The sequence below is a fragment of the Choloepus didactylus genome, chromosome 7 (assembly GCF_015220235.1).
Source record: "Choloepus didactylus isolate mChoDid1 chromosome 7, mChoDid1.pri, whole genome shotgun sequence".
NCBI lineage: Eukaryota > Metazoa > Chordata > Mammalia > Pilosa > Megalonychidae > Choloepus > Choloepus didactylus.
The window spans coordinates 85,066,187-85,092,356 of record NC_051313.1 but is presented as its reverse complement, the minus strand read 5'-3'; the positions used below and the strand labels follow the sequence as shown (position 1 = coordinate 85,092,356).

General features: G+C 34.9%; 1 protein-coding gene across 4 annotated transcripts in view; it reads left to right on the top strand.

The window, feature by feature from the left end:
- The window catches only part of ADGRB3 (adhesion G protein-coupled receptor B3), a 772,638-nt gene that overhangs the window by 606,299 nt on the left and 140,169 nt on the right, over positions 1-26,170 (top strand). For all 4 annotated transcript variants that reach the window (XM_037842636.1, XM_037842635.1, XM_037842634.1 and 1 more), the window contains 3 exons: positions 13,902-14,028; positions 15,613-15,716; positions 19,694-19,796. In XM_037842636.1, the coding sequence (XP_037698564.1) occupies positions 13,902-14,028; positions 15,613-15,716; positions 19,694-19,796 (334 nt within the window). The remainder of the gene's footprint in view (positions 1-13,901; positions 14,029-15,612; positions 15,717-19,693; positions 19,797-26,170) is intronic.

Below are 26,170 nucleotides of genomic sequence, written 5' to 3'. Positions count from 1 at the left end.
GATGGAGGAAGAGTCAAAGAAGGCAGAGAGGCAAAAGAAAAAGGCAAGAGAAAGAGAGAAAAGTGAACAATCAAACAAAAAAATTTGATAGCTAGAAAGTGACAAAAGGAAAGATAGCATTAACCCAAAGTAGAATAAAGAGTCAGACAACATCACCAATGCCAGGAGTCCCATACCCTTCCCTTATTCCCCACCCCCCCCATATGCATTTAGCTTTGGTATATTGCTTTTGTTACATTAAAGGAAGCATATTACAAAGTTTCTGTTAATTCTAGCCTCTAGTTTGCATTGATTGTGTTTTCCCCCCAATCCCACCCTATTTTTAACACCTTGCAATGTTAACATTCATTTGTTCTACCTCATGTAAAAACATATTTGTACCTTTTATTACAATTGTTGAGCATCCTAGGTTTCCCTGAGTTACACATCCCAGTCTTTATCGTTCATGTTTTGTTCTGGTGTCCCACATGATCCCAGCCTTCCTCTTTCAACCATATTCACAGTCATCTTTGTTCAGTGTACTTACATTGCTGTGCTACTATCTCCCAAAATTGTTTTCCAAACCTCTCACTCCTGTCTTTTCCTTTCTGTCTGCAGTGCTCCCTTTAGTGTTTCCTGTAGAGCAGGTTTCTTCTTCACAAACTCGGTCAATGTCTGTTTGTCAGAGAATATTTTAAGCTATCCCTCATATCTGAAGGATAGTTTTGTCGGATACAGGATTCTTGGTTGGTGGTTTTTCTCTTTCAATATCTTAAATATATCACTCCACTTCCTTCTTGCCTCCATGGTTTCTATTGAGAAATCCACACATAGTCTTACCAAGCTTCCTTTGTATGTGATAGATCGTTTCTCTCTTGCTGCTTTCAGGATTCTCTCTTTATCTTTGAAGTTTGATAATCTGATTAGTAAGTGTCTTGGCGTAGGCCTATTCAGATCTATTCTGTTTCGGGTATGCTGCGCTTCTTGGATCTGTAATTTTCTGTCTTTCATAAGAGATGGGAAATTTTCATTGATTTTTTCCTCTATTATTGCTTCTGCCCCTTTTCCCTTCTCTTCTCCTTCGGAGACACCAATGACACATAATTTCTTGCTTTTCGTTTTGTCTTTAAGTTCCCGGAGACGATGCTCGTATTTTTCCATTCTTTTCTCTATCTGTTCTTTTGTGTGTAGGCTTTCAGGTGCCTTGTTCTCCAGTTCCTGAGTGTTTTCTTCTGCCTCTTGAGATCTGCTGTTGTATGTTTCCAGTGTGTCTTTTATCTCTTGTGTTGTGCCTTTCATTTCCATAGATTCTGCCAGTTGGTTTTTTGAACTTTCAATTTCTACTTTATGTACGTCCTGTGTTATCTTTATACAGTTCATCTCTTTTCCCATATCTTCCCTAAACTTTCTGAATTCAGTTATTATTAGTTGTTTCAATTCCTGCATCACAGTTGAAGTGCAAGTTTGTCCCCCTGACCAGGCCATAACCTCATTTTTCTTGGTGTAGTTTGTAGTTTTCTGTTGTTGGGGCATGGTTTCCTTGGTTACCCCAATCAGGCCTCCCCAGACCAGAATGGGCTAAGGTCCCAGAAGGAAGAAACATTCAGTATCCAGTTTCCCTGAGGGTGTGTCTTAGGAAATTGGTACACCCTCTGATGTGTCCAGTCACTGTGCTTTTCTGCCCAGCAGGCGGTGCCTGTTAGCCTATAATTCTTGACTGGTGTAAGTTCTGAATGAAAGGCAAGTAATAGAGCTGGGCCCCACCCCTTTCCTCTTAGAGAAGATAGACGCCCTAGGGGGAGGTCATTAGCATTTCAATGGTCTCTCTCTGCCTGTGCTATACCCTTGTCTGGGTCACAGAACTGGGAACTGAAAACTGCTGAGGCTTTCTCCACTGAGTCAAAAAAGGAACAGAGCTAGTCTGAGGCGACCCTCCAGCTCTCCAAGGTCAATCGTCACCCAAAGCCTCTGTCTGCTTGTTGGGGATTCGTACCTCATAGTGAGCAGTTCACACTTGCTAATTAAAACCCCAGTTGGAGCTCAGCTGAGCTATATTTGCTTGCTGGGAGAAAGTTTCTCTCTGGCACCACGAGGCTTTGTAGCTCGGACTGTGGGGGAGGGGTCTCCCAATTTGGATCCGCAGTTTTTACTTACAGATTTTATGCTGTGATCTTGGGCATTCCTCCCAATTCAGGTTGGTGTATGATGAGTGGACGGTCATGTTTGTCTCCCTGCAGTTATTCTGGATTATTTACTAGTTGTTTCTGGTTTTTTTAATTGTTCCGGGGGGACTACTTAGCTTCCACTCCTCTCTATATCACCATCTTAGGTCCTCTGGCATGTGTTTCTTGTTAATAAAATACATGTGATCATCATGATAATATATTGCTTCTATATAGAACCCAACTTTTAGAACAAGTATTTCAATCCCTGTTAAAATGCCTGACCCATATTAGGCACTCAGTAAATATTTGGGGAAGATATCCATTATCTTTATCGACCTAATATCCTTATAAGATAGATAGAATATGCAACTGTTTCATTTTAACTGAGTCTGAGGTTAAGCTGGTGATTTCTACCAGATGACAGCTCTATGGTGGTACAGCTGAAACTGGAAGCCAAGTTTCCCACTGCCATATCTATGACTTTAAAAAGAAGATGATATATGCAGGACAGTGATACTGGTTTTCACAAAGATTTTATAGATAATGTAAAATGGAGGAAAATTGGCAAGCTTCCTTGAAGTTGATCACAATCAAGCCCAAAGTGTAATTTTAATTAGAAGAAATAAAAAATGAAAAGTCTCCCTCATTTCACTGAAGCCATTATAATAAAGTGATTTGGTGGGTGTCTCTGTCATCAAGTAGGCAGGCAGTGTTTGTGGCATGGGTTTTAGTGAGTGAGCTTTTTCACTTTAAACACGGCAATGCTGGGAAATTGATTAGTTTTTAAAAAATTCAGTAGTTGCAAATGAGTGATACTAGGGCTGGTATAAAACTACTGTGGAGTGAGCACATGACTATAAACCACTTGGTTTGAGGTGAAAAGATTGTTTTTAGTTTATATTTAAATTGATCCAATTTTTCATATAAAAAATGTCACTTTATTTCTTTATGTATTTGTATACTTTGTTCAGCCATTCCAATATCTTCTCCATTTCCTCTCTACCAATACCCAGTTTCCAAAATTGCACGTAATACACTGAGGAAGTGATCACAGAACATTCTTCAAGTACTCGGGACTGCCTTTTTCAGAGTTCTAAGAATATTATGTCATCTAAATAGTCACTTAAACTATATAAATGTCCATTGAACCCTAATTTTTGCATTTTCTATGTAGGTAATGACTAATCATATTTTTTGAAGTATGATTAACTCAAGATTTAAAAATTCTATTTCTTGAAACTAATAACTCTGGTATCAAAATGACATATTCCTGGCCCCATCCCAGATCTAGTGCACCAGAATTTTAAGCAAATTAAGCTTCAATCCCTAGTTGATATTTCTGTACAGTAAATTGTTGAGAACGGCTCTTCCAGTTTGAGATTAATGTTGCAGGCATATACTCAAAGTATTAACTTAGAAAACAGCTAAACTGTAACCCAGAGCATGATTAGATCAGTTTCCAGCCAAGCCATATCATAATTGTAATTTCAAATGGAAATTTCCAGCGAAAAACAAGTTGTGAAGTACAAATAGTTGTCTAAGAGATTTATTCAGTGATTCTGCAGTTGAAAATTTTGTGCCAGCATCTTAACCTAGAGAAGTCTGTTGTGCATCATAGACGCACCTTTTACAATCTAAGTGAAATATTTTATGAAACAGTTTTGGTAGATAATGTTTAATGCTATAGTAATTTGACTTTGAGTTGGTTGGAACTATGGAAGAATCCACAATTCTTTCATAATCTCATCCCAAGCTATACAATATAAATTTTCAGAAAAAAAAGTTGATCTTCATTTGCAGGCCTATAACTTCTGTAAGTTGTCTTTTTGCTGAGTCTTCTGCAAAATAATAGTTAAAGCTTAAAGATGATCCTTACAAGTAAGTGGTTAAATATCAATTAGTAAAGTCTGTCTTATTGCCATAAATCTGTATAAAATATTTATATAAAATTTAGCAAAAGATTACACCCCTCCTTTCTGAATAGTGGAAGGTAATTAAATGAATATCCATCTATGAACCCAAGTGTCATTTTGTTCAGTGTACCATATGCTATATAGTTTAAGACAAAATATTCATTTGCTATAAGTTTTGATATACAGTAATGAAAAGTTTGGAGAATCCATTTGAAAATGGAGCTCTATTTTAGTCCTAAATGTATATATATTTTCCATAAAGATATCTTCTTTAGGTTCTTGGTAAGCAGACAGTTTTAGTTCAAGTTATGAAAGTACCTGAGGAGAAATATTCATCGCCTATAAATACAGACTATTAGAGAATTAATCATCTCATAATCTTATATCTTCATGTTATTTTATAAAATATTCATTCTGAATCTCAAAAGAGAAATTTTTCTGATGATACAGGTAATAGAGTTAAATTGGATATATTGAAAGGCAGAAAAATTAAGGAACAGATAATACTACCCATAATACAATACCATGAAACAACTACTGTTAATTATCTTGCCAAATATCTTTCCAGTCTTTTTTCTATGTGAATTTTACATCTTGAGGAATTAGTTCTCTACAAAAGGAACATGATGCAAAAGGCATTAGTATCAGGAAATGAGCAAGTTGATTTTAAATTGGTGAGATCTCAGATGCATATTGTTGTTTTGTGAATTTTTCTGTGGTCCAATCATATCCCACGACTGTCTTTGTGTCCAGATTATTTGAGAACTAGTGTAGAAAGTTACAGATGTGTACATTTGTCCTATTTTATATTTCAGTAATCCTACTTTTTCAGGATTGGGCATCTCAGCTGCTATGAATTACATTGGGCTTTAAAATTAGTCACTAGCTCAGATAAACAGTTTTTATTTTTTAAGGGAGAAAATATCCAAATAGATGAATTACTTCATGCTGTTTGACCAGCAAACACTCAATTTTTAAGGTATTTTAAAGTCTTTTTAAAAGAAGGGAAAAATGTTATGACCTTCCCCTGCCTATACCCAAAAATGACTTTTGGAATCTTCTTTAACTTAGTTATATACAGAACTGAAATTTATTTTGCCATTTTATTAGACATACTTGCCCTAATTCACTAATTAACTAATGTATATAGTAGAAGGCCTCTTTGGTTCCATTCAAAATTCTATTTCCATATCCCCCAAACTGTCTCTTTTCTCTGCCCACACCAGACTCTGCTTTTTAAAAAATGATCTACATGAATTTTTGAAAAATTTCTGAGGAAAAAAGATTTAAAATTATATAAATGAAGCTTTGATTTTCTTACATCTTATTGAGAGGAATAATGCTTTCCCCTTGCAGTTTCAGAAGATATTTTTCTCTCCTTGCTAATATGAACACTCCATTACCTTTAATCAAATTTGGTTCTTCTGTCTCATGATTACTACATCCTATCATAATCTCTCCCTCTGTGGACTGTTTTAGGTCTTCATTGAAAGGTGTTAGGGGATTGATTCCCACCTCAAAATAAAATCACACTTGCCAAAAAGTTTATCTCTGCTATCCAGCCTTCAGACATATTTTTTCTTTTGTTGTTAATCTCTTTCATATCACTAAGTTCCTTTTTTTAACTTCCAGCAATCTAATTTCCATCTGACTCCTCTACTAAAATAATTCTCACAGAAGTCTGCAGTGGCTTCCCCCGTACTAAATCCAGTAAGCATTCTCAAGCTACATCCTTTTGTTCTCTTAAGCATTTGACTTTTTGACCAATCACTTTTGCCTTAAAGTCTCCCCACTTACTTTCTATGAGATTTTAATTCCCAGAGCTCTAGCACCCTTTCTGAGTGCTCTCTTGCATGTTCCTAACTTGGGTGCCCCTCACTGAGAGAACAGAGGAAGGGAAATATTCTTGGGAGTCATTCAGACTTGGGCTCAATTCCTGACTCAGATTTTTGGCCTTAAGAAAGCCACTATCTCTTGATGCCATTGATATTTTTGAACAAAAAATAATAAAGCCAAAGGTAGACATTGCAAGGCTTGCATGGCAATTATACAGATTGTGATATCCAGGCAACTTCCACCTTCAGACTCTTTCATCTCTAGGGCTTCATGATTCTGGATGGAGACAGGAGTTTATTTTGGCTCAGTTTTCCTATCTGGGAAATAAGCAATAACATCTACCTTGAAATTTAGTTTAAGGATGTTTTAAAAATACATCTAAAGTATCTACCACAGCCTCTAACATTGAGTAGACACTGCATAAATGTTAGCAGTTATTTCCATTAGTGTCATTATTATTATTTGCCTATTGACTAATTAATGATGGCAGCTAGCATATTTTAACCTTTAATTATTAATAAATCATAGTGAATATACTTATACATATTTATAGCCTTGAATATTGGCTTTCTTAATGGTATTCTTTCCCATATTTTTTTCCTACTCTCACTATTCCCAATTTTTAAAAAACAACCAAAAAAGAAAAAGAAAAAAAAGATGTTACTTCCAATAAAAATGTGTTCCTATTTTTGTAAATGATATGCAAGGACCCCAAGAGTGACAGATTCTTAGTTTTATGTATATTTTATGACAAAGAGGCAGTGACACAACACCTGCAAAATAATTTCCATTGAAGCACTCAAGCTTCAATATGCAAAGGAGAAATCTAATATGTCCATTACCTAGCATGGTGCCTGGCTCATATCTGATATTCTGAAAAACTCTTTCTTGAATAAATAAATGAATTAATGATGCAGGAAAGCCCATTTATATCAGGCATTTATTCAACAAATATTCATTGAACAGTTACTATGTGCCAAGAACTCTTTTAGGATGTGAGAATACTAAAGTAAACATAACAATATCCTGGTCCTCATAAAGCTTACATTCTAATGAGGAAAGACAGGAATAAACAAAATTTAAAAATACACATATATAAGATGTGATAAGTACAATGGGTGACAACAGATTAGGATAAGGGTAAAGGACATGGGAAGTGTATGGATAGTTTATCAATTACTATATAACAAGCCACATCAAATCATAGTAGCTTAAAACAGCCATTTTATTGTCTCACATTTTGTGTGCCAGCTGTTTCCAATGAACTCAGCTGATTGGTTCTTCTTTTGGTTTCATTCATGAGGCAGCAGTCATGTGGCAGTTCATCTGGGCCTAGATGAACTAACATGCCTTCACTCACGTCTGGTGGTTGGTGCCAATCTCTCATCCACAGGGAGGCTAGCTACCCTGTTCTGCCTCATATTATAGCAGTGTTCCAAGATGATGAGAATGGAGGCTGCAAGATCTAATTAAGGCCTACGCTTGGAAGTCATACAGCATCACTTCCATTTCCTTCTTCTGATCAAATTGAGCCCCACGTCTTACCTAGAATCAAAAGAAGGGGAAATAGATTCCACCTCTTGAAGATAACAGTTATATAGAATTTTTGGCAATTTTTAACTTACTACAGATAGAAACTACCATCTTGTATTACATAGTCAATGACAGTATCTCAGATAAGATGACATGGTATGAGGGAGCAAGCAATGTGGATATCTGGGAGGCATGCATTCTGGGCCAAGGGAGAGCCATCACAAAATGCCAAGGTGGGCAATCAAGGGGGTTAGTTTGGCTGGAAATTATTATCTATGGACAATTGTGGTGAGGGGTGAAGGCAGAGAGTTAGTGAGGGACCAGATAGTGTATGACCTTGTAGGCAATTGTAAAGTCTTTGTCTTCTACTCTGAGGGAGATTGAAAGAGCCATTGGAGAAGTTTTGAACACAGTGACATGATCTGACATATGCATCAAAAGGATTTCTCTGCCTGCTATGTGGAAATTGGATTTGAGGGTAAGTGGCCAAATGGAAGCAAGGAGCTCCACGAGAAGCCTATTGCAATAATCCAACAAGAGATGATGGTGGCTTGAAATAGGAGGGCAGAACTGACAGTTTTTTTTTTTCTGGAATAATTTGTAGACCTGACAAGACAGAAAACACTTTTGGATTTTGTGTTATTTGGTCCTCCCAACCAGACGATCAGCTTCTCTAAGAAAGAAACAATGTTTATTTCTTTTTTTCTTGTGTCTTTTTCTCTCACCTGGCATTTGATGAGTACTCACTAAATGCATATTGACTGGTTAGTAAAGGCTCAAGCCTAACTGCTGGATTGAACATAATCCACATAAAATACTGAATCTTTCAGAGTTTATCATCAAATAACATTTGAAGATCAAAACAAATAGATGAGCCTGTTAATATCCATTGATGCTCTTCAGATTGCATTTCAGCAATGTGCTAAAGGTCATCAAATGAATTAGAACTAAGAGAAGCTGTCTGGATCAAATGCAGTATAAAAGTCATCATTAAAATGTAAATAATTATTTAACTAACTGAAAAGGCATTAATCTTTAAGTGCCTCCTAAGTAAAAAAAAAAAAAAAAAAAAAAGCAGTATGTCAAAGATTCAAATTCAAATGATATACAGTTCTCCTAAAGAACACTAATAATCTAGTATGGCACAGAGAGTATTAATTTTATAAATAAGGAAAGCAAGGGGAACTTATCAACTAATATTCTAGGGTAGGATGGAAAGCATTAATAGGCACAGAGGAAAATGGGAAAGTTCTAAGTGTTGAGTGTTCATGAAACTAGTTAATTTCTATATAACAAATTGGAAATCTGTTGTTATGGTATGGATGGGGCCACTATGATATTCCATCCCAGCAGCATAGTGGATAATAAGTATTTTCTCTAGTGGTAAAAAACTACCCTTTTAGAAATCTCATCCCAGTAAGTGAAATACATATGCTCTGTTTTGGTGTTTCTCTTTTTATAATAACAAATCAATGGTAATATAAATAATTTATTCAGACATGTGTATTATATAAAAAAAATCTTCAAACTTTGACCTTTCATGGAGTCAAAATTCAGAGGATATAGCTTTATAAGGAAAAAAAAACTTACAACTTTTATCCATTATCATGTTTACAAAATTTGGAATTCAAAGATTTGTATCATTTCAAATAGTAAATGATTCACCAAAGAGATGAGAGATGCTTTATATCATGAAAAATTGGTATAAAATTAATGTTTTTCTTTAATGCGTCATAGGGTATACCACTTTAAGAACAAACAACAGGATTTAAACTATAGAGTATGGCAGACTATCTTTATCTAATTTTGTCCATTAGTAACTCATTCTTTGATAAAACTGTGACACTGGTGCCCAGCGTTTGTGTGCATAAATAGGTATGACACTCAAATCTTCTTATAACGTTGTAGGATATGTACATCGCATTTTGTTTCAAAACAGATTACAATAAAATTTTAGTATAAAAAAATCTCTAGTCTGGAAATAAGACCCTGGGATTTCTCCTATCTGTGCTTCTGACATTAGAAGCAAAATGAAAATGAGTTGAATTCACTGCACTTCACTTTTCTCTTCTATAAAACTAAGTGGGTGGAATAGAGCACACTAGAATCACCTGGAGAGTGTTTTAAAAGTAATAATGCCCAGTCCCCACCCAGGGTTTTAATTTTTAAAGCTCTTCAGGTAATTCTAATGTACAACAAGAATTGAAAACCAGTGGGCTAAATGATCACAAAGGTTACTTCTAGCAAAACTATCTAATTTTATGATTCACTGTGTTTTGACATAGGAACAGTTGCTAGCGATAACAGTGTTCTCAGTTTTTGCAATACCCTGAAACTAGAAATTACCCCCAAAGACTTTCTACTCAAATTGGGAACATTTTCTCATCTGTACTTAACATTTTTTTTTTTTTGGGTTATTATGAGAAAAATTTACAACAAGAGCCAAATATACGTCATTCATTTGGGTGTTAACGTGATTTAAAAAATAACACATTATAACCTAATTCTTAGAAATGAACTGTGTTTATAATTGGGAAGCAGGTACTCTCAGTACGCATAAACTGTGAAGGCAGTGTGCTCAGAACTTTGTGTAAAATGCTTTAAAAATTTTCTGTTGTAGCTACTTTGATTTTGAATTAATGAACCCTTAGTATCCTGAGTTAATAAACATCCTAAAGTGTATACCTTATTCATAATAAATAATTTACACACTGATTTATTATGAAGTAGAATAGACATATAATAAAAAAAAACTGATTCAAGTAGAATATCTAGTTATATTGGTATCTAAAAAGATAAATGCTTGATTCCTAGAAACCTAAATGTGTCAACATAAATCTTTGCTTTCAGTTTTTTACTAAATAATTTTTCATTGGAGTGAACAGGTAATTTTCCATTTAATTATAAATGCTAGAGAATATAGTAACATGCTATATTATTTAAAGCTGGCATGAAATATAAAAGTGAACTACATATTCAGATACAAAAAGAAATTGTGTAGACTGTTAGGACATTGGGAAAGCCCTCAAATAAATATTAAGCTGGAAAATATAGATTTTGTATCTTACATTTTTAAAGAATTCTATATTTGGTGGTATATACTTTTGAATACTTGGGACAGGCAGTCTCTTTCCTTCTTTTAGCCAGTCTAATAATAGGGAGAAAAAGAAGAGGTACAAATGACAGCTAACAGCTAACAGCTAACAATGGGTGAATGTGGGTGTAGCCAACAAATAATGTGCTCATTGTATGGAATTTCTGCAGGCCCAGTTTTGATTTTTTTTAAACTGTTTGAAAAAAAAATGATTTATTTCCCAGAAAAGACATGAGGAAAAATAAATATGTGATTTACAGTATAATGTATTTGTCTGTGTCATCTTTCCATGTTTTGCTTCTGACATTGTCAGTCATTCTTAGTATATCAATAATTTTCATACACATTTCACTGTATTTGTTTGCCTATTGATGACAATCTACACTTAATGTCTAAGAATAATTCACAGATAAACAATAATTGCAGCATGCAAAACCATGATTTTGGAAGAATAATGTGACTGCTGGAATAGTCCATGTGTAAAAACCTTATTCTGCAGAGACTGAGAACTGTTCTGCTTCATATTAGCTCTACCATATAGCAGTATGCTTTACAAAGTTTTCATCAAATCAGACATGTGTACCATGCTTTCAAAGACTATTTTGCAGTAGGAATAAGCTATGAAAACTTTGGAAGAGTTTTAATAATAGAGATATGTGTTGTGCTTGTAATTAAAGACAACTTATTACAAGGGTTTTATATGATTTTAAGATATTGGGGGATTTCATTAAGCAATATAAAATTTATCATCAGAATAGCATCTTAGTTCTTATTACGCCACTCTTAGGAATGGCCAAATGCCGAAGTTCGTGGTTACCTCCTTCACCTTCCAAAATCATCTCTCCCACTCACCTGCTTCATAATCTCATGTTCTCCTATCAGCTTCATTCTTTTGTGTTATACATCTTCTTTAAACTGGGAAGAGTACATCAAGCTGTACTCACTAACTCATATACATTAGTTTAATCAGATAAAGTCAATGAAAAGGACAGAGGTGATAGAGACTCAGGAAGGTACACATAAAAAAGGGCCCAGTGAGAAGATTAGAGGCATTCCATGCTTGAGGGGAGTGAAGGAGTAAAATATGGATCAAAAAGATGTTATTAAAGAACAGAGTGACTTAACTTCATTGTTTTGCTTGGGGGTGGGCCGGGTCAGCAATGCAATCACTGTACAGAATAAAGTAAATTCACCTGCTTTTCTAAAGATGCATATAAAATTTACATGATCTTCAGAGTCGAACAACATTATTATATTGAACATGGACTTTATAGCTGACAGCCGAAGTTTAGTGATGCCAACATTGTCTGCATAGACATACCTGTAAAATTTAGTCTCATTTAAGGTCTTATTTACAGCAAAGGATTTTTTTTCCCTTGTTAAAATATTGAATTGGTTTATTGGTCACAACAGCATAATGTTAAAAGTGTAATTACTGGACTCCGTCTTGAAAGAGCAGATACTTCATCAAAGTAAAGCTGCTATTCAATATAAATAATGCATACATTATGTTTTAAGACATGTCAGATTTTCTTAAGTATACAAAACTTAAGTGTATTGAACTTTAATCATCTGAGATACATATTTCTCAGAAGGCTTTAATGGTCACAAGGAGATAAGAGACAGACAACTAATGAAATAAACTGATTACTGCTTTGGTTAAGTAGAATTGGAATTTAATATGTTGCAGATGAAGGTGTAACTGATTTATATTTTGGAAAATTTGGCATGACTGCCTGATATTATGGGAAATAAAAGAGACCTATCAAATTTTGAAATGGCTAATACTTAGAAGTATTTGGGTGAACTTGGTTGTAATTTTCGTAGCTGTTCCCAAATGCAGTGTAATTTTTTGTAGCTCTCCCCAAATACAAAGAAAGGTCTTAAAGTAGGCTTTAATTAAGAGTATATTGCTTCATGAATATTAAAAATATTGAATTATGAATATTAAAAAGAAATTGCTTCTAGATATCAAAAAGCAGTAGTGTGAATTATATTCTGTAGCTCAACTTGGAAGTCTAACTGTCATAGAAAAGCCTCTCAATGAAATCGCTCAGAAATAGACTGCATACATATTTAACCCAATAGCTTTAGGCATTTAGAGATGGAGGAGGGGAATTCAAAAGTACCATATCAAAATTAACATCAAACTGTTAGTTTTTCTCTTCTTTGAGTTTTAGAGTGATTTTATAATGCAGATAATAACTTAGTTTGAAATTTAAACACACACAAACAAAGGTTTTCTAGCTGGAGAGGTACTCTGCCTGAGAGGAGGGGGTTGGCAGTTGGTGCATTCAGTTGATAACACATGTAATGATAATTAAGTTGATTGGCTGAACTATGTGGCTTTTTTTTTCCTCTTCCTGTATAGTAGTTCAGATGGGGTGGAAGGATTCTTCCCCATCTCTGCACCCTCACTAAGGAAACATAGCTTGGTAAAATTTTTATTGTTCTGCTGGTGTGGGATACAAACCATATGCTTTATCATTTTGAACATCTAAGCCAAACGGAAAATTGAACCAGGGCCTCTTTCCCCCCTCCTACTGGACTTTGGGGTGGGGTTATTCCTCCAAATGTTCTAGCTGACTTGGGGTTAATGTTATGCTGATGCCCCGGGGCAGACAAAGAGGGACTTGAGGGGAAGAAATGTCAAGGGCTTCAGAGGAGAGTTAAGCTGAGTGAAGTGTGGAGTGGGAAGCTTGTGTCTGAAACCCACCCCTCCCCTGGATAGCAGGCAAAGGCAATGAGAGTCGGAACCAGCTGATGCCGCTGCTGCTGCTTCCCGTTTCCACGGTGAAATTTTCACAGCAGCTCATTCTAAAGGGAGGAAAAATCCCTAACCAGCAGCGCAGAAGATCCTATCACCCAGCCCAAGCAATGTAACCTTTTAGGCAGACTTTTCAGGGAAATCCGAATTTTAAAAACCAGCATTCACGGTACAAAATACGGGACGGGAATCAGACCTGGTATGAAAATATGAAAAGGCTCTTTACACCCCGAGTGTTTAAAATGATCCGATGAGCATAGAAGTGGCTGCCAACGTTCTGGCGGCTGTTGGTGCTGCCGCCGCCACCGCCACCGCCACCGCCACCGCCACCACCGCCGTTCTTCGCACAGGGCTGGACAGAGCTAGTCCCGGTTTCAGCACCTCCGGCTCTGGACAGCTCTCTGCACGCCGCACCTCTGCTTGCTTGCTTTTTCCCACTCTCGCTTTGCATTACTGGAGATGAATCTAAATTACGTCCTGTTCAACAACAAGTAGATTTTTTTTTTCCTGTGCGGGAATTACAGTAGACGATTCTCTCAATTAAACTGCATTTTCTTCTTTACGAATTTGGCTGGCAGGAGTATTTATCCCGATTCCCCCCACCTCCTTTGCAGGAACGAGTCTTTGGGAACGTGGTCCACCCAGGGATGTAAAACTGTGCTTACCGATGCATCCCATACGAAATGCTTATGTGATCGTCTCTCTACCTTCGCCATTTTGGCTCAGCAACCTAGAGAAATAGTAAGTAACAAAGGGAAAACACGGCTTTAATGCAAAGGCAGGGACATTGTGGCGAGTGTTTCTCTAGGGAACTGCATTTTACATGGGGAAATGGAAAATGTTGCAGGGTGGCAAAATTGGGTTCATCTCCTCCTTAGCTACAGTAGCTTAGTGAAATGAATTCTAGTTAGTGTGATATGACTAAATTCTACTTAATTATATGTCTTCTAACTTGAAATTTCTGCAATATAGTTTTGAGGATGTTCTCCAGTCATATTACTAATATGCTAGCAACTTTCAAATAAAAAATGATCGTCAAATTAACCTTTATTTTAAAACTGGAAAGCTGTTCTGGGGAATTAATGAAGGTAACTGTTGGTAGTAGAATGGGGACCCTAGACACTGTAGCCAAACACATTGCATATCTGCATTGGATATTTTCAGGGATGTCCTTGGATATACATATATTTTTTAAATAAATAAAGTTTTCATGAAAGCATGGGTTGTCAAAAAGTGTAAAATCATTATAGGATTGCAAAAATAGTTTCTGAAAGAGGCAGCTGTATAGAACTGTCTAAAAGAAAAATAATACCTATATTGAATGTATTTTGAGAAATTATTTCAAAATTTGAAATACTGGAAAATAATTATTTGGATAAATGTGACTTTCTGCCTAAATTTGGACTAAATATGCATCACTCTTCTCACTTTTTTGATGATAAAAGAATAATCTAATGTAATTTGATGTGCATGTCTAAGGTTTTGGACACACTTGATCTTAAAGTGTATTCCTTCAAACTTCCAATATTACAAATGTGAAAAAGAGCAGATTTCTTTAGTTGATGACATGTTAGTGTCTAAAAAACTCATATCAGTGAATGCTTGTAATCTTGATATATGCTTTTAAAGATGTAAGGCTTATTTTTCAAGGTCATGTATTTGGAGAATGATACTGAATTGTGAAAATTATTTCCACATATTTTGTTCATAGAAAAAAAATCATAAAATACATTCTAAAGTTTTGCATTTGAAATTTGATATTCTTCTACATCCTTAGAGGCCAAGCAAGTGATAATAAATGAGAGAATACTTAACTTGGAACAAAGTTGTCAAAAGTCAGAAAGTTTGAAAATTTTTCAATATCCATGTATCAGATTTGGTTAACATAATGAGTTGTAAGTGGAGGAATCAAGATAAATTTTATAAAAAATATATAATATTATGAAGTAACTAAACTGCATTTAGTTAAAGAAAAATGAATGCTGTTTCAAATTTCAGCTGGATAACAATTTAACACAAATGTTCACTAAAGGTATAATTTCAGTTTTTTATTTTAGAAAGCATTAAGTAGGTAATAAATATACCATAATCAAGCATTTAAAACTGTTAGGCCTTTATTACTTCCCAATGGGAAAGAGGGGGAGCTAGAATTAGTCATTTTGGAGGTTAAGAGTCTGGGAACAAAGTGGTTCCATGAGTAAATATCTGGTAACTATAACTGATGTATTTGCTATTTTTGAGTAAAGATTAGTTTTACTGAGTTTAGAAGTTGTCATTGTCATATATAAAATTTTTCCTCTTCTTTTTTTATTGTTCAATTTACAGATCATGGAATCCTCTGGTACACCTTCAGTCACCCTAATAGTAGGCAGTGGACTTTCTTGCTTGGCCTTGATCACCCTAGCAGTTGTCTATGCAGCATTATGGAGGTATGTAATCAATTGATACACTTGAAATGGAATGTTCAGTTGTTTGGAGTTAAATTAGTGGGGTGATAATCATTCCATTTCTCCTGTCTTCTTAATTTACTGAAAGCAGTATTTTCACAATAGAGTTATAATTGTGATTGAGCTATAATAAATGAGCAGTGTTTACCTAATTTTCCTGGTCTGTATTTGCCTATGGTGAGAATATAAATAAAAAACACATGAACTTTTTTTTTCTATTCAAACGATGGTAGACTTCAACATGTTACTTACCTCCAGCCGTCATACTCATACCCCAAGTTCAGGTCTATGTGTGGTTTCTATTTATTCTGATTGCTATTGAGCTTGAGAATTTAATTGGTAAAGTCAAATTAATTTCTCTGTTATAGAAGTATGGTTCCCAAATTCTTAAGTTTCAAACAGATGCTTTTGGTACATCTCAGGCAATGAGTGAAACCTTCTTAAAGCACCATCATAATACCAGATTGTGGCCTCTTTGTTGAGGGTTTCCAATAAATCAGATTTTGACAAATCAATTAAAGAAGGTAAGAAAAATGCATAAACAAGGGGAAATAATTGAAAAAATGTTCTACAGTACTTGAAATGTCATCTGCTTGATATCACAAAAATCAGTATTTCTGTAATATTTTGCGTATTTTATTAATAAGAATTATAACTGTGAGGTTTATTATATCTCCTCACATAATGATAATAGGTACAAACCACATGGTCTTAATTTCCTATTTTTAAATATTAAATATTTCTATATTGATTGTGAGTATTACAAATGTTCTAAAAACATAGTTACTGTCTTCGTAGATATGTAACTATCCATTATTTCGTGAATGTTTGCATATTAAAATTGCAAAAGTATATGATGTTCCTACAGAGATTTCCCAGTCCTGGTAAGTAAAAAATTAAGGTGAACCAGTGTTAAAAGTCAAAAAAAAAAAAAAAAAAAAAAAAAAAAAAATTAAGGTGAAAAACAATTCAGTTGAAAAATTAATTTAAAGTTAATAAGGAAAGGCCATTGATTGAGCATTCTTCTTTAAAAAAACAAAAAACATTATTCTCCTTATATATTTTTACTATTTTGAGTACAAGAATTAATGTCAATTGTCAACTATATTAACAGTTTTCATGCTTTGTACAAAACAAAATATGTACACATTCTTGATCAGTTGGCACAGGTACATAATAGAGATTCTGCCTTCCTCTAGAGGAGTTATCTGGTAGTGAAACCCTGATAATGTGGGACAATCTGATAAAATATGGTCAATCACAGGAAATGAAAGAAATGTTTTGTTAGTTTAGTCTATGCATGGCCTTGTAGGCAATAGAATCTTGTGTTCAGGGCACATGCAATCAGGTGTTGTCTTGATAATGCAAGTTTGAGATGGATAAAGGGTAGAAAAAAGACAACTTACTCTCCCTTAATTGCCTGAATGGTACTCCTGAAACATGAGGCAATGTGTATGGGTCAGGATGTTAGGTAATCACAATATCATCATAGTTCATACACACAGAAGTATTTACAACAAAATTCCATTTCTCAGCACTTAGAGTTCAGGATTCTTAAGTCCACCTTCTCCTCACCCCTGAATACACATGGCTAACTCAAGCACAAACACTGCATATATAAAATGATGGATAAAATTGACAAAGAAATAAAAAATTATTTAGTCAATAATAAAGCTTTCTTTAATCCAGAAAATCCAGGAAAATCAACTGTTATAATAGTTTCCTAGGAATTACCAAAACATCTTAAAAGATCTATCAAAACTTGACATGGAATTGAGAAGTACAGAAGAGGGTACAAAGAAACAACCCAAATCTGAGTTCCTAAGGGGTAGTGATCATAGATTCATTGTCTACTTTTCACATTGCTCAATTGTATGTGTCTGATAAAATAATTGAAGTAGTGTTAATAGTTTGATGGAAGTATCTAGTCACATGAATTATTAAATGAATCTTGCAGCATGATGAATTCAGTGTATTTTATGAACACCAAATATACCTTGTAACATTAGTATATGGGACCCTACTACTCATTTGTTCCAAATAAAAAGCTCAAAACTTTTGATTTTCTAATGATTTGTAAAAAGACAAGCATCAGAACTATTTCTACATAACATGCTATTTGAAATTGGTTGGTATTCTACATAGTTCATCAGACAAAATATACCAGGTTCTCTTCATCTACAGTTTTGTTCTATAGAGTTATGCTGTTACATCAAAAAGCAATTGATCATGCCCTTTTAGTCAGTGTACAGAAATGATGCATTTATGAATTTTGTTTAAAACATCAAATGTGGTCTAAAAAATTTTGAAGGTTGAGACATTTTATAGCAATGTTTTAGGCAGCAATGTTACTTAATATTGATGAAATGGAAACACCTAAAGGCTCCTCAGGATGATTAGTTATGAGTCTTTTATTACTTGATTTTCTCATTTATGAAACAATATCACTGAAATTCTTTTAATAATGTCATTTCTGTGCTTGTGATGCCATGAAAGCCAATAATATCATATAAGGGGTCAATTTTGCACGGCCCTTTAAACTTTTTATGTTATATCCCCCTCCCCAAAATGGGGAAAACTTAATATTTGATGATGCCTTCAGCATCCAAGTGTGTCCTAGTGTATGGTTCATTATATTTTTAGCTACTGATGATGCAGGGACAAGGTTAAGCAACTTTGAGGCCATTTTATGCTGAGAATTGATCTAGGTTGTCCTATTTGGATTTGCTTTGTAAAGAATAAAGGAAATTTCTTTTCTATTACAAAAACTGCTCTTTGCATTTCATTGTTGCTGTTGTCTTTGTTTTGTTTTGTCTTCTGAAATATGCAATGGAATGTGGGGTTTCTGCTTAAATATTCCTCACAGATAGAGAAAATACAGTGATAAGGTTTGCTTACCAAGGAGTGCCCCCAGATTTCTGGCTCCTCCATCTAACACTGCACAGGCGAGCCCATGCCTGCTGTGGAATGTGATTCCATGTTCTAAAACAAATTGAGCAGGCTAAAACACATAAGCGCAAGCGTGTCTTTCTGTTATTGTCACTCAGTGATTTACCATAGGGTATAGTAAAGCAAGATAGTTGTTACCGTTTTAGGGCAATAAGCTGGTAGAACATTTGATTCTGAGTAGTTTACTCCATGGCTTACATTTTTGGTGTACTTATAAATTATATTTTAAAGTATTTTCTCTGTCTGTGAGGAATATTTAGGCAAAAACCCCACACTCCATTGCTTACTTCAGAAGACAAAGCAAAACAGACTATATATAAACACTTCTTCAAAAGGGTAAAATATGGCAGGTGCCATGTAATTTTCCAGTCTAACGTTGAATTGTCATTTTTTAATTGGATTAGTTTTTAGAGATAAAGATTCATTTTCTTTTTTTTTTGGGGGGGGGATGATTATTCAAGAAAAGAAAACTGTAAAGAGTGTAGCAGCCTGACTACATAAAAAAGCTTGAGGGGATGAAATGGTGGATGAAAAAAATATTCATGGTTTCATGAAAGTGATGGCTTTCTTCTTCTAATAATTGAGGGTGATGCTTCAGAATTAGTTTGGGTTTTCTTTTGATTTTTAGTTCTCAGAGTCCCTATTGGTTGATAATTCTCAATATATTATACACACATATAAAGGTACATTATATTAATGTATTTCCAATAAATATCATATTGCTAGTAAAAATTATACTGAAATCAAATGTGCAACTTGGGCTGTGTCATGTTGTATGCACAAATGTCTAAAGAAAAGATAATTCTGAAGCACCCTGGTATATTCCATGCCACTATACAATTGGGTCTCTAAACAAAATCTATAAAAAACTGTTTTTCATATTTTATCTGCCCAAAAGACTCTGTTTTAGTCTTCCCTTTTTTGGGTGAATTCCACCAATTTGCACAAAGTAGAATTCTGCATCTTTCCATTTAATTTTAAAGTTGTACATTCTTTCTCTCTCTGGCTAGGTATATACGCTCTGAGCGGTCCATAATTCTAATTAACTTCTGCTTGTCTATCATCTCATCCAACATCCTCATACTGGTCGGACAGACTCAGACTCATAATAAGGTATGACTGGTAATTATTCTGATTCTCTTTGTGTGTAACATAAAGTTGGTTATTTAGAATCTAAACATTTACTCTAGATAAAATGGAAGAACTTCTGGTAAAATTATTTTTAAAAACAAAATTATTTTATTGCTTTCTGGATAAAGTATTGCCTATTCCAGTCTAGAAATACATTCTCTTGGTTTAATTTCTTGGGGGTTGAGAGGCCACTTTTAGTTGTATTTGTTGAACATTAAATGAAAGCTCTGTGAGTTCAGAACCTTGGGACATCAAAAACACAAATGAATTTTGACTCATTATCCTAATTGCAATAGGATTGCTTGTGTTTTGGCCTAATTTATTAACATGCTGATCCTTAAAAGGCAACTCTCAATTGTTTATAACACCGCTCTTAAAAATCCACCCCAAAAATGTCCTAATCCTAGAAAAGAGTATTAGATGAAAGCTACTCTAGATTTTATGCCTTTCAGAAAATTTTATTTAACCAAAAGTATTTGATACTTAGCCACTGTGGCAGTTGATTAACCACATAGTTACTTTTGGTGGAATAAAAATATAGCTCCTATTTATATGAATTGACTGGAGTTGAATGCCCATGTGTTTTCCAGAAATGACTGTCAACTCTCTTTACCAAACTACTCTGAAATACATTCTAAGAAACCCATAATAGCAACCTTAAATTAACTTACCCCAGTCTTGAAGGAATTCTGTTAAATACGGCTTTGATAACTTATCTGTCAATCAGTTGCATGGTTTCAGAGCTGTTCTTTTTTCAACTTTTTTCCAAATACCAAAGCCAATAATTTCAATTTTCTCTTTTAAATAGCTTTCCTCTTTTAAAAAAATCAAATGCAGTTTTCACTCACTTCTGTTAATTTAATGGATACCAACCTCAATAATTTTGGATAGTCTGTTTTGCTAACCTACATTCCTGGCATTGGTAATTCTCACTTAAAGAACATGATTCTGGTTCTGGATGGGGCCTAGGAAGCTGCTTACATGATTCTGATGAACCACATTGTCCTAGGCCAGCGTGAGGGAACAGTGGGATGCCATTAATCCCTAGGGACAAAACAGAAACAGCAACCCAATAAAGCAAAAAATATTTTAATGCTTTTGAGTGTTTATTTTTTCTCATTTCTTTCCTCTTTCTTTTCTTCTTAAAGAAAGAAGGTGAGAGAATGTAAAGTCTTAAAATATGGTTCAGGTCCATGTTATAAACATTTAATATTAATTTTAAAAATAAGTACATAGGAAAAGAGAAAACAGGGATATAGGAGAGGGACCAAAGGTGAAGGAGATGCCAGTTGGACTTGGGAGAGGAGAAGGAGAAAAGTCTAAAGTAAGCAAAGTGGAAGAAACATGCTGGTGAGCATGGAGGAGCTGAGAGGAAAAGGAGAAACAAAAGGAGAAAGTAAGGGGAAGGAAGAGTTGAGGGGAGTAGATAGGACTCCTGTCATCCCTCACTTTTTGGTTGTTCACTTGGTCTGGGCTTTAGACCCTTAGAAATGCTCATTTGCTGGTTAATGTCTATTCACAATTATTTAACTGCTTCTCCTTAAATCTCTACCTAGAAAAGGAGAACTTCCCTTTGAAGTAAGAATTATTCATTGGGTCTGGGAACCAGAAGAGGTAAAATCTTGAGTCTGCTTGAGCCCATAGTTGAAATTTTTCCCACCAAAGTCTCCTTTTCTGGCATTTTTACCCTCCAAACACTCTTGAGTTTTGCCCCTCATTGGACCAAGGAAACTGCAAGAGCTTCAGTAGGAAATATGCTTTTAAAATCATTTAATGCTGTATGGCAAGTTTTTACAAGTTCTGAGCCAAATGGTAGATTAATAGGATTTTCTGCAAGGTGTACTACATATTACAGTGGTTATAGTTTAAATCAGCACTATCCAGTAGAAATATGATGCAAGCCATTAATGGAAGCCACATACGTAATTTTAAATTTTATAGTAGCCACATTAAAAAAGCAAAAAGAAATGTGTTGAAAAATATATTTAATGTTTTATTTAACTTAAGTTATCCAACTATTACCATTTCAAATATAATCGTGTTTTTTTTAAATTAAGTCTTTAGACTCTGCTGTATATTTTACACTTACATTCAGTTTGAACTAGTTTTTCAAGTGCTCGATAGCTACACAGCTAGCGACTACCATATTGGAAAGTATAGGTCTAAATGGTAATTATATTCAAGAACTAAAATAGTCTTCATAAATTACATTCTGTCTTCCCATTTTGTCTTTCCCTGAGTTCCAATGTTCTTGTTTTTCATGAAAATGTCTTTTTGGTATCTGAAAATATTATGAATACAAAAGGCAAGGTAAGACAAGTTTAGTTTTACTTTTCATTTCTGATTATAAGGAACGGCTGGTATGTGCCTATTTAAAAAGAAAAGAAGGCTGGTTTAGTTTGATTTCTCCTCACATAACTAACTGCAGAATAGATTCCATGTGGTTTTGGAACCATAATGGATCTGTTCCATATGGGCTATACTCAGTTTTGCTGCTGCTGTTGTTGATGCTTGGGGGAGGGATGGATGGTGGGTAGCAGAGATGATGAAGAAAATGAGAAATTGTTGGTTTTCTTTCATGCTATATTAACTTTGCTTAACTAGCTCTTAGTAGATGATCTTGCAACCCTAGAACAATTCACTATGGAGTGTCTAGGTGGGAAAACCTGTAAAATTCTGGGTTTTTAGTCTTAGTGCACTCTCAGCAATATCAAGTTTCCAAAGGGGAAAATCATACATTCTATTATGATTTATGTGTGGATTGAATTAAATTGACCCTATTTCATTTTATATGTGAGATTTTAGTATGTGAAATGTTATATCTATTTTACTGTACTTAGGATTAATAATTTCTCAGAAAAAAATGGAAGAGAAGAAATAAGTAACGTATGATCTGTATAAACTTATGATGTCTTTTCCAAGAAAATATAAAAAATGTAAAATATTGATCGATAGCTACTGTATTTGATTTAGGTTGTGTGTAGAACTCTTTTGCTGCTGTGGGCATTTGTAATTGATTGGATTCCAGATAAGTTTTGATTTATGCTTTCCTATTCCCCCATTTGAAAAAAAGGAAACATCAGAGAGAGCTTCTTGATGTTTGGTACTGCCTCTGAGAGTTGTCATGGATAGCTTGTGTGAAAACTGGTATTTGATGCTGATGTCCAGAATAATTTTGAAGTATCAGATGGGGATTTTTTTTTCCTCTGAATTGCTTGTGGAAATATAATTGACCTAGTTATCTCACTACTGAGTGTCTGCTTCCTTTCCAGTTTGGACAGAAACAATTTGAAATCATCCATTGTTTAAAATATGATATATTCAAAACTTCACACTATAGATTCAATTGCTGGCAGCAAGGTAAAGAACCAAATGCAAATTCTTATATCTTTTCTTATAATGCAGTTGTAAAATTTAATTATAGCCCACTTCATTATATTTTGAGCTTACTCATAAAATGACATTGCTCTTTGATCTCTTTGTGTATTGAAAATTTCACCAGGGTGTTCATGTCTCTCTTAAATGTTGCTTATCTGTGAAGAGTTTTCTTTGCACCTTAGATTATGTGCATGTCTTTTGTTATGATATGTAGGTCATTTTTGCAGAAAGCAACAATTATTTTTGGAAACAGATAAAAATCAAAGAATAGTGTTTTTAACACATAAATATCTATCTGTTTCTCCCCAAAAGACTTTGAGTTGCTTTATCATCTTAAGGAATGCATAGTACTCTTTTTAACTGACTGAAGTTAAATTTGGCAAATCTCTTGGTTTTTATGGTTAGATAATGGTGGCCACTCGAAAAGTTGGAAATGTTGACAGTTAGCTTGTCTCCCACAGCCTCACTATCAGGTTTTAAAGAAGATAAGTCCAAGTCCAAATTTTGTCATTTATTTGTTGTATATTTGTTAGATAGACACCCATTAGCAAATCAGAAACAAAACCCGTTGTGTAAGTTTGGTGAAATCCTAGCTCTTTGTCCTTGCAGATATTTTGACCACACCCTGAATGCAAGGTTCACTTGATGTAGACACAGAAACACTCTACAGGCAGGATTCCGAGTTCTTTAGTCAGCACCATTCTCTTAGAAATCCTCCTAAACCAATGGCTGGACACAGAATGATTAAGGATAATCATGGGTACTATCTCTAAGAAGTATAAGATAAGCCTCAATGGAACCTTATATATGGTTCATTCAAGAGTAAGAAGTGTTTAAATATATTAGCCAATCCACATATGCTCAATGCCTTTATTTTCACCAAAAGGAATACATTAGTACATCCATCACAGTAATTAACCAGACACTAGTTGACCAATAAAGACCCATCTTTTATCTTTAGTTTGCTAATGAGTAAAATAGTGTTTCTAGATAGGTATACCTAGATCAGAAGGACTTGTAGTCACCATCTCTAATATAATACCAGCTGAGCAGCCCAGTCTGTGCATTCTTAGAACACTCTAAGAATTAAAATTTAAACTATCTTGCAAATATATAGTGTCATACTGATAATACCAAAGTATTATGAAGTAATTTACAGACATCCTAACAAGCACATAAAAATTAAATTAAATATTTTGAAAAATAAAAGAACCAAATATGAGAAGACAAAGTTAGACACTAACTTTAGTCCTAAGAAACATAGGAGTCCAGAAAAGTCCTCACTGATAAATAAGAGAAGCTTCCAGATTCCTCAGGATGTGCAAACTTTTCCTTAGCACTATTTATGAGGAATTTATCTCATGGATCTTTGTATATGGAGCACTGAATTACATAATGGGCTGTGTCTTTTACTCCAGTCTTGCAAAAAGTACAAAACTATTCTTCAAATTGGTTTTCTTATATTAGCCATAATGGTAGCTCAATTCACTAAAAGTGTTTTTGTGAAGAGTGGAAAAAGATTTGCTGCTTTCTGATAATGGCTCAGTGTTTTTCAACACTGGACACACTTTGTACTTGAGGCTGGACACTTTGATGTGTGGAGCTGTCTCATGTGTTCCAGGATGGTTAACATCCCTGGCCCTGGCCCAGTTATCATTTCAATTTTGCATGCTGTGCCCCACACAGTTAGGGATTCCTACAACTCCTGGTTGAGAACTACTGAAAACTAATCTACAGAAAGAGGTAATATGACTAGGATGTCTTCTTAGGCTGAGTCTGCCAGCCTTTTTTATAGCCTGGCATTCATAGAAACTGTGTTTATTTGTATGCATGCAGGTGTAAACAGTCAAGGCTTCTCCAGCCTGCTATCCCCAGCTGCTGGAGGACTGAGAGTCACTCTCAAATATCAGGTATCACAACAAAGATTTGTTTATCCTGATTGCCCTCACTCTGCTGCCTTCTGCAGGCTCTGCTTCCTGATGCAGTCTAGTTACTGTTTGATGGCCCTTCCTTCAACCACTCCCTTAAGATCACCAATGACTTCTACATTACCAAATCCAAAGGGAATGTGTTCTTTTCCATCTTATTTTTGGTCCTTTTCTTATGGTGTGATCACTTCTCAATCCTTTTTGGTCTTTAATTCTTTCACTCCTGAGGCACTTAACTTCCTGGAATGTGTTTATTCCTCTCTAATCATTTTTGGTCTCCTTTTAGAACTCCTCTTCCATAGCCTGCCATTAAATATTAATACTCATCACTATTCTCTGTCTTGGAGCACTTTGTAAAACTCACATACTCTGAAAAATGTTCTTACCTCATCTTACCTTATTTACCCTCTATAAAGATGCTGTCATGTTTTTGTTCTGCAGTTTGTATAGAGATTATTAGTAAAGATGGGCCATATTTAGAAGGCTGTGGTCAACCTAATGGATAGTGCTTTTTGTTTGGGCAGAAATGTGTTTTCAAAGAAAAAAAAGCTTTAAATTTGAATACCTTTAATTGGGCCAAGTAATGTCTAATTTGCCTAGTTCTCCCATGCCTTTCTTCTACCATGGACCCAGCTGCTTCACACATTGACCTACATACCTGGTCTCTGAAGCTATATGTGCTTCAACTTCTGAGAAGGAATAATGAATATGTGTTTCCAGCTTCCCCTTTTGCCCCTCCTTATACTATCTGAAACTCTCTGCCCTACACCTTGAGATTCATTGTGCTACATGCTTCCCTGAGAGATACCAGTCCAGCAACAGTGAAGAGCAGAAGTTTTGAGCCAGATAGACCTAAGCATCCTTAGTCTGCAGCTTCCTAGTTGTACGACCTTTGGCAAGATACACAGTCCTCTCTAGACCTTAGCTCTTCTTAATATCCCACTTACAGTGCCATTGTGAAGGTTATGTGAGATAGTACATATGAAGCACTTAGCCCAGAGCCTAGTACTTTGTAAACACTCCTTAAATAGTAACTGAGATTATGGCAAT